The sequence below is a fragment of the Phalacrocorax carbo genome, chromosome 1 (genome assembly GCF_963921805.1).
Source record: "Phalacrocorax carbo chromosome 1, bPhaCar2.1, whole genome shotgun sequence".
NCBI lineage: Eukaryota > Metazoa > Chordata > Aves > Suliformes > Phalacrocoracidae > Phalacrocorax > Phalacrocorax carbo.
In genome coordinates, this window is record NC_087513.1 from 50,708,228 (window position 1) to 50,717,068 (window position 8,841).

General features: G+C 45.3%; 1 protein-coding gene across 1 annotated transcript in view; it reads left to right on the forward strand.

Moving 5' to 3' along the window:
- The window catches only part of PLXNC1 (plexin C1), a 74,059-nt gene extending 65,660 nt beyond the window's left edge, over nt 1–8,399 (forward strand). The window contains exons 27-31 of the mRNA XM_064450925.1: nt 387–550; nt 994–1,141; nt 3,027–3,167; nt 3,255–3,329; nt 5,039–8,399. Of these exons, the coding sequence (XP_064306995.1) occupies nt 387–550; nt 994–1,141; nt 3,027–3,167; nt 3,255–3,329; nt 5,039–5,143 (633 nt within the window). The 3' untranslated portion in view covers nt 5,144–8,399. The remainder of the gene's footprint in view (nt 1–386; nt 551–993; nt 1,142–3,026; nt 3,168–3,254; nt 3,330–5,038) is intronic.
- Nucleotides 8,400–8,841: the final 442 nt, after the last annotated feature.

Consider the following 8,841-nt stretch of genomic DNA (forward strand, 5'->3'; position numbering starts at 1 on the left):
TCCTTATGCTCTCTTCCCTCTTACTTCCAGTCACAAGTTCCAAATGCCGTTAGCACTTGTGCCAACAGTATCCGAAGAGTTGCTGTTGTCTTTGTTGGAACGAGCGATTCCTTCCACCTACGATTTATGACAAAGTTCACCGCAACTCTCCTGTCGGTGAAGTGGTAGGGCACGTGACGTTTGAAAGCAACTCATTATGGTGTATCTGTAGTTTCATTTTTATTATCAACTGTCTTGTTTGCCAATAGCCTATTGCCTAGATGTTTGCCACAAGCATATTGTAGTTCCTGTGTGTGGTTGCCTTGGGGCACTCTCAGCTCCCTCAGACAAGAAATCCTGTTCTTTTCTCGTGTAATAACAGCACTGTTTGTTTTCTTGCTTTTCAGGTTGCAATTCATTCAGTTGTTGAAAAGCTCTTCAGGAGCATTTGGACTTTACCCAACAATAAGGCACCTGTTGCCATCAAGTACTTTTTTGACTTTCTGGATGCCCAGGCTGAGAGCAAAAAAATTACTGACCCTGACGTGGTCCATATCTGGAAAACCAACAGGTATGCCCGTAGGATACGCGCAGGAGTGCGTGCGCTCTCTGAAAACGTAGATGCAAAGATGGAACAGATCACCTGTGATCAGAAGAATAAGATTTTGGCATATCTGGGTGAAGATGGGGGTTGGTTATGTGGATCCCAGTAATTTAATATATTGATAGGATACAGATACAAACCACCATAGCTTCCAGGACTTCTAAGTCTCTATATTGACTTCACACTCAGAAAGAAGCATCTGCAGGTTGACAGCATTATTTGAAGGTGGAAGGGTGACTGACTGATATGTTTGCTCTGTAGCCTTTTTTCCCTGATCCCTTTTTTAACGTGAATAAGCACCCAAGAAATGTGCTGCTTTCCATGAGTGCAGTGCAATTAAGCTACCATTTTAAAGCAGTTGTGCTACCTGAGTGGTTAATTTTAAAGATGCTTGTTCGTTCTCTGTCTAGTCTTCCTCTTCGCTTCTGGGTGAACATACTGAAGAATCCCCAGTTTGTCTTTGATATTAAGAAGACTTCACATATAGATGGCTGTTTGTCTGTGATTGCACAAGCCTTCATGGATGCCTTTTCTCTAGCAGAACAGACACTGGGGAAGGTAATGCTGCCCTTCCAGTCTTTTGCTAACTTCTCAACCAATGTATTTTTCAACAGTATAATCATTTAGGGGATGAAGTCCTGGATCTGCTGACATCAGGGGCAAAACTGTCAGCGGCCTAATTAAGCTGGGTTATGGGGGGGTTAATGGGTTTCCGTTCCTTGTTGCTCCATCTCACAAGACTCTGAAGAATTCACTGGAGTAGACAGGTACGGCTACTGGAATGCCACAGTTACAGTTAACTGCTGCTTGTCTTCTCTGCAGTTAGTTTCTGCACAGTGTCTTTATAGAATATGTGGAAGAGGGTAGAAATTGTAAGACTTTAATGAAGTTTTAAAGAATTTTAGACAAAGGTCTTAAAAGTATTAACATTATTTGATAAGTAGTCCAAATTTTGTCTGCCACACACCAACGTGCAGAAAACACACTTAGTACGCTACTGGGAGCTATAAGAATATTGAAAGAGCTCTGAAGTTTGAAACGGTTCCTTTCACATGTATTAGCTGCTCCCTTTTTATATGCAAAATTATTTGCTGGAGTAACAGGTCCAGAAATCTTACATTCAAAAGCTCTTTAGTGTAGCATCCAGAACTCTGGGGATCAGAAATACTTCATTCTTCCCGAGGATATTTTCCTTTTCTTTTGGACCAAAGCAGGAAGCAATTGTTCAGGCTCATACTACCAAGAAAAACAGGCTAGAGATTTTTTTAGCCTAAAAAAAAAATGTGTATAAAAATGGTCTAATTGCCTATGTGACCTGAACCAACTGCTCATTTGTTAAAGGTAAAATGACAAATAAAGTGCTTATTTATCTTATTTTAGGAGTGAGGTGGCATGAATTAAAACTAATCACATCACTTGATGGAAAAACTGCAAATGAGCATGGTCTGTTACGTTTCTATGCTTAACATCCATTGTGAAGTATTGTTGGTACAACAGCTCCCATTAGCCCTTTGAAAAGGGATGCTGAAACCTGATAAAGGTTTGCAATGCAGTAAACATCTTGTGGCCTTTTAGTACTAAAATGTATTTACTTTCATGATTTTTAGCCTTTTATCTTAAAACATTCTTTAGCCACTTAGAAAATAAACATCTAAATCGTTTCATCACACAGTGGAAACAGTACTGACAAGCCATCTCATGGTTGTGTCATTTATTCCCCAGAATTTAAAGTAGAGCAATGACAGGAAACTACCAGCCCCCACTTCTACATTCTGAAAACATGGTTTCCAGCCGGGGCTTTGGCTCCTACCACAAACATCAGCATTTATTTCCTCGGATGAGCCTAAAAATGCCTGGTAGGTCAGTGCTGACCTGGGTTGTTGAAGCCCTGGGGGAAAAAAAATAAGTCCCTTTGGCTGTGGATGCCTGGCAGTCAGCTCTCCGTGCTCTCAAACCCCAGAGCGGAAGGAGTAGGGGGCACCAAAGAGTTTTAGGGGAAGCTCTGCCAGGACAGGATCTAAGCAAGGCTCTCTGGCTCGTTACCCCAGAGGAACTTTCCACAGCGCTGCTGTATCCTGTATGTAAATAGGGTATCGGCCTCAAGCCCTTTGGTTCAACTTTCACAATCTTTCAGGTCTGAGGAGCGGCGAGGAGGAAGTAAGAAAGAAAAATATGTCTAAGGGACAAATGTTCATCACTTCACGCTCCACACATAATTATGTGGCAACTGTCATGAAACACAATGCAGTTGCAGTGTTACTGAGGTCCTGCATCTGTTCTTCATCTTTATTTCATAACCTTGATTCCTTGCATATAACCACGGCAAAGAGAAATGAGTCACACAGAGAACAGACACAATTAGAAGCAATTAGCTATGTGGAGGTGGAACCTTAGGAAATCTGTGCTGTGAAAATTGACAAGGCTTCAAATATTTTCTTTTAAGGAAGCACCAACAAACAAACTTCTCTACGCTAAGGACATTCCACTCTACAAGAAGGAGGTGAAAGCGTACTATAAAGCCATCAGGGATCTGCCTCCATTGACCACTTTAGAGGTTGAAGAATTTCTAACTCAGGAATCTAAGGTATGGTTGAGAAGTGGCAACTTCATTTGCTCTCACGTTAAGTTTTTTAAAAAGGAGAACTATCTGATCAGAATTGTTCTGTTTTAGAAACATGAAAATGAATTTAATGAGAAAGTGGCCTTGATGGAAATCTGCAAATACATAGTGAAATATTACGATGAGGTAAGCACGGTTGCTATTCCTTTTAACCCATTTACGTTAACTTGCTACCTCAGGCTTGAAAGTTAGGCTCAACAATGACACGGAGGGCTGGCCTGGAGTGTGACTTGCCGGGTGCTGCTCCAGAGACAGCCCCTCAGCGATGCAGCCAAATGCAGCCCCTCAGTGATGCAGCCAAGGCTGCTCCTCCCGCTGAGCCGTGTGGGGCCAGAGCGGCGCAGCCCCCGGGGCGGCTGGAGCCCCAGCCTCGCAGAGGGGTCACAGGCCAGAGGTCTGTAATGTACCGTTTCTGTCACCACTGTATTTCGTAGAGACAACAGCAATAAAATTGTCCCCGAAGTTTTGAGAAAGTTCCTGTATAGTCTAGACTTCTTGTTCTACTGTTTGTAGAGTACCTGCTAATGCCTGTCACAGCTCCTGTGCATGCGCTCCATTTCCCTAGAGATCCAGAAATCAGATTAGACTGTAGCACCAGGGATCTCGATGTAACAGTCAGTACAAACACCTCAGCAGAGCACACTCAGCCTTACAGCAAGAGGTGTCTGCTCCTTTCCCGTCACAGCCCTCTTACGCGCTGCCTCTAATCATCTTGCTCTTAAAGAAGCTATAGCTTCCAGTCTCTGCTATTGCTAACAAAAGAGATCTTTTCTCAACTGAAAGCACTTAGTCACAGGCTACCTCCGAGCTGCTTTGTAAGAAAATCCCTGCCCTCCGTTTTGCATGACAGGATTCTCCACTGCATTTTACTCGGCACCCTTAACGGGGGGCTGCGTGTGCCTGCGTAGGGAGGCAGATAAGAGCCAGCTGGGGTGCGTTGCCTGAAGGCCTCGTTACCACTTGCAGCAGGTTGCCTGGGTCTCCCAGCAACCAGACCTTTCTCTCTTTCATTCCCAGCAGCACAGCATCAGTGCTTGCTGTAATCAGCCTGCTCTCAGTCACCTGTTAGCTAGCTTGCCGCTTCTGATCTCTAACATCTCAAATTATCTGGGTTCAGCATCAAATCTTTGCCTCTTAAAAGCAGCTTGGGATGATACTCAGAATGGCGCTACACTTTATTAAGCTCATCAAAATTTCTGACACAGGAGACTTCAGAATACTTTCTAATCTTAGAGCCCATTTTTGCTTTTTTGAGGCTAGTACTGGCTAAACTTACCCTAGAAGGAAACCCTCCCTCTGCTCTTCCCCCTCTGGCTTTTGACGGAGCAGCTAAACCTCAGTCATTGGTCGTTGAGACCTCAGTGGCTTTGTACAGTTACCAGCAAAGAGTTTTCAGACAGCAGTAGTGCTCCTTCTATCACCTAGGCTGGCACCAAGGGGGCCAGTTGGAGGAGGAGAGACAGTTTATTGCCCTCAGTTTATAGGACAGAGGAAGAGAAATAAAATATCATTTGCAAATCTGCTCCAGGGTAAAACTGGAGCACTGGCCTTGCCTCACGCTTCAAGAGATGAACATGTGTTGGGTTTGTTTGGGGTTTTTTGCTTGGCTCTGTCATTCTGTTGTGGAAGTGTTGCAAAGCCTGTAATCATAGTGACTTGAAAGGAAAGCTACGAAAATAAAATGTTAAAGTCAGAAAAGAATGTTTACGTATAGGCAGGCATTCGGATGGATTTTTTCTGCCAGTAGTTGTTGGAGTGCAGAAAAGCAGGCTTTAAAAAACAGCAAGTAAAATAAGCACTAAAAAATGATTCTCTTTTTTGCTAATTGTTAACAGATTGTCAGCAAACTCGAGAGAGAACGGGGGTTTGAAGAAGTCCAGAAACAGCTCCAGCAAGTAAAAGCCTTATTTGTTGAAAAGAAAAAATGCAAATGGATTTGAGCAGAGCACTGACTCACAGCGTCAACTGTGGGGGATTTTAAATAAGCGCTACTGCTCCCAAAACTGTTTTGACTGACTCTATGTACAGGGTTTGAAACATTTGGACACTCTTCTCCACTCTGACCATTCAAAGTAATATCCACGTTTGGAAATGAAGTATGGGCGGGGGTAGATACTCAAACGTGGGCACGTGAAAGCGGAAGTCGGTCTAGCACTGGCAGCGCCAGCAGTTTTGGGTACTTCAACACATGTACCTTTTGGTTCAAAAATACTGCCTAAATAAGCTTTCCGCTTACTGAAAACAAGCTTGCAGGAGATGCGCAAAACACACTGCAAGCTCAGAGTTGCCCATGTGACCTTGTAAGTTGCTTACCTCTTTTTTTTCTAAGAGAGAAAGCTGATGTTTGGCCACATCCTTTCAGCAGCCTTGGCAAACTGTGAGATTGAGCTCCAGCTTCAGAATACGGGTCAGCTGCAGTTTCCTTCCTTCCAGACAAATGTACGCTGGTTCCTGTTTGAAAAAAGAAAAAAAAAAAAAAAAACAACCAACCAAACCAGCACCAAAGTGACACTTAGTACAAGTGTGTTCAGCAGAAAAAGCAGGTCTGTGGTTTGCAGTCCAAATGCCACGTGGCAGGACTCCTTCTCCTTAGGTTAGAAATTCCACATGCAAAGCAAAGGCAACCGCTGAGCAGGGCGGGGAGGCTTTTGGAGAAAGGCGCTAGACCGGCATCAGTCTGTGTTTACATTTCTACCTTTCCATCCTTAAATAAGCTGTGAAACACTTGTGAGCAGCTTCACGTGTGAAACGTCCGTGCAGCGGCATGGCGTCAGAACACTGTTGTCATCTGATGAAGCAGCTGACGATGGCTGCAGTTTGGTGCACAAACCTGTACTCGGGTGCGTGATCGGCCCACGGATCAGTGCTGAGAGGCCGGGCCAGTCTTGCCGTCCATGTACAAAGGCCTCACAAACCTAAAGCCAGCATATCTTTTTTTTTCAGGTCGTCCACATAAAGGCTTTGTCAAAAGAGGGTTAGTTTAATAACAGGTAAGAACAGGAGGGCTGGTGTAATTTGTGAGTCTCTGTGAGAAACTGATACAAACATGACAGGGTTGCGGGGGTGGGGGTAACTGCCTTAGTCCTGCTGGGGGGCGTTTTTTGAGGCGCGTGCATTTTCAAAGAGGGGGTCCATGACATTTGCATTGGTGGCTAAAGTTAGCCCAGCTCTAAAGCAGGTGCGTGGCCATGCTGCTGAGACGAGACTGGTGCAGTGGCTACCTTGCAGAGCCACAGAGGAGCAGCTGTGGCTCTGGCTCTGCTACCGCACCAGCAGAGCCATCCCCTCCCCTGCGGCGCTGACATCTTTTGTTGCCGTGGTCTCTGCTTCAGTCCCGTGGAAGTACTTAGGCTGCAGCCTGCCCTTAGCTTTGAGGTAAGCCGCTGATGAGCCAGAGATACAGTTCCACACATTTCCGGAGGGTCCCACCACTGGAGGCGAGTGGCGTAGTGCAGTGGCCCACAGGAGCGGGAAGAGCTGTCCCCTGCCTTGGCAGTGGCGGGGGTGCCGCAGGCTCTGACGGCCCAAGTTCAGTATTGAAAGCTTATGCTGGGGCTGTGACCAGCCAGAGGTGCCTACGCAGGGCTCCCACGCAAAATGTATATGAAAGAGTGTGTGGCTGCATCCGTGTGCCCCGCTGCTTTGGCGGAGCCCAGAGGCTGCAGCACACCCGTACTAAAGGTGGCTGGTTTGGTTGTGGTGGCTACCAGAAGCTGGTACCAGGCGCAAGCCCACAGCAGGTGGGCTGCCAGCAGCGGCAACCGCTAAGCACGCTTTGGCAGAAGCAAGGCTGCCTGTTAAGGTGGGCAAAAGCAAACACAAAACCACGTTGCCTACTGGTCTGCCCCCTCCCTCCCGTGTGATTGCACAAATTGTACCTCTTGCATATCATGAGGGCAGCCACCAACCCATACTGTGATGGTGTGGTTTTTTTTTATTTTCTTTTTTTTTTTTAATTCAACTCTTACACTTGCAATTAAGTTTACACTTTCTATTTGATGGAATGTATGGTTTTGTTCAGGAACCTGCACTACAATGTTGCAGTACTTTCAGCAGTTCTCGTCTCTGCCTGGCACAATATATTGTGGTAAATTTGATTTTACCTGGGGGGGGGCGGACCCAACCCTACCTTGCCCTCTGTCCTAAAGGAGTGGACTGTGGCTTGAGTAGCACTTAAGCTTAGAATACCTGTACTTAAGGGCTTGATTTTTAATCATTCTTAACCTGATCTTTTAAAGCAGCATCAAATAAATAATAATAATAAAAAAGCACAGTAATTAATATTAAAGGAGGGACGTGAGCCGATTACTTTTTCCAGTTAGACAGCTGTCTCAGCAGTTCTGTTCCACTTCAGGTGTTTGCTGGCAGTGCATTTGAATGAACTGCAATTGTTTGTCCAACAGTAACCTTCTGTACAGGCAGAAACAAACCCCCCCCCAACATTTCTGCTTGAAAAGCTGTAAAATATAATTTGTTTGCGTGGGTCTGATCCTGTGAACTTCACTATATGTGTTTATATGATGAGGAAAAGAAAAATCAGTCCTATTCTGTATTTGTACTACTGCTTGTTTGCTACAATAGCTTTAATGAGTTCTAGAGATTAAGTATGTGTTGAATCAGGCCCTGTAGCTTTAGCCTACAGCCTGGAATAGGATTATTGCCTTTTATTCAAGCCTCCTAAACAGCGTCACTCTGTTAGTAAACCATTTAAAGTCATGCTGGGACTTTGTAACCCATCAAGTGGATCTCACGAAGTGATGTGAAGTATAATTAAGTGATTGTGGCTCTTTTGGTAGGTTTGGGTCAGCACACAAAACATTGGCACACCTTCCGCAAGTCGCTGTTACTGTTACAGGGACAAAAAGAATCACCTCTGACTAAAGCTGTATTACGGCAACCCAAAAATTCTAGTTGCATTCTCCGAAGTGAAAGCAAACTTCTCTTTAACTTATTTTTCACATGTTTACAGACAAACCGCTATGGCAAACAGCATATTTTCTAACACTAGCTTAGAGAGCATTATTTTGCAGTCATCTAGTTCAAAGTCAACTCTTACTAATGTGCAAAGTAATTCCTGTTGTACAGAAGTTAACCTGTTGTTTAAAATGAAAAAAAAGGTTTAAAAAAAAGTGCAAATGGCAAATACGTGTTGGTGTTCGTATGGGTTTATCTAGAATAAAATGCATTTGGAGGTTATTTTGGTTAACTCGTGTACTTCAGAAGAAAGCGAGCGCAGCTTGTAGCAACGCCATGGTCACGCAAGGAAGGGGGTGTAAGAGGCTGGCTGGCGTCAGCTGAGCCCCACGGCTGGGGTTCCAGCCCTGTGAGGCTCCGAGGCAGTGCCATGCAGGGGAACGCCCTGGGTTACAAAGCACCTCCCTCCCTCGGAGATCAGGAAGTACAAAAAAAGGAAGGTACGATGCAGTGTACCCCAAGATGCTGCGGGCAGAGAGGTGCTGCCCCAAAAGCCATCAGCTGCTGGGTGGCAGCGACCTCCCTCCAGGGTGTGGGGATTCCCGGGGCGGGGGATTCCGGGGGCAGCCTCTCCTCCGGGGAGCAGCCGCAGGCCAGAGGCAGGCTGAAGATGCAGTGCCAGCTCCACCCAGCCTTCAGGAGCCACGCTACAACTTCATTGCTT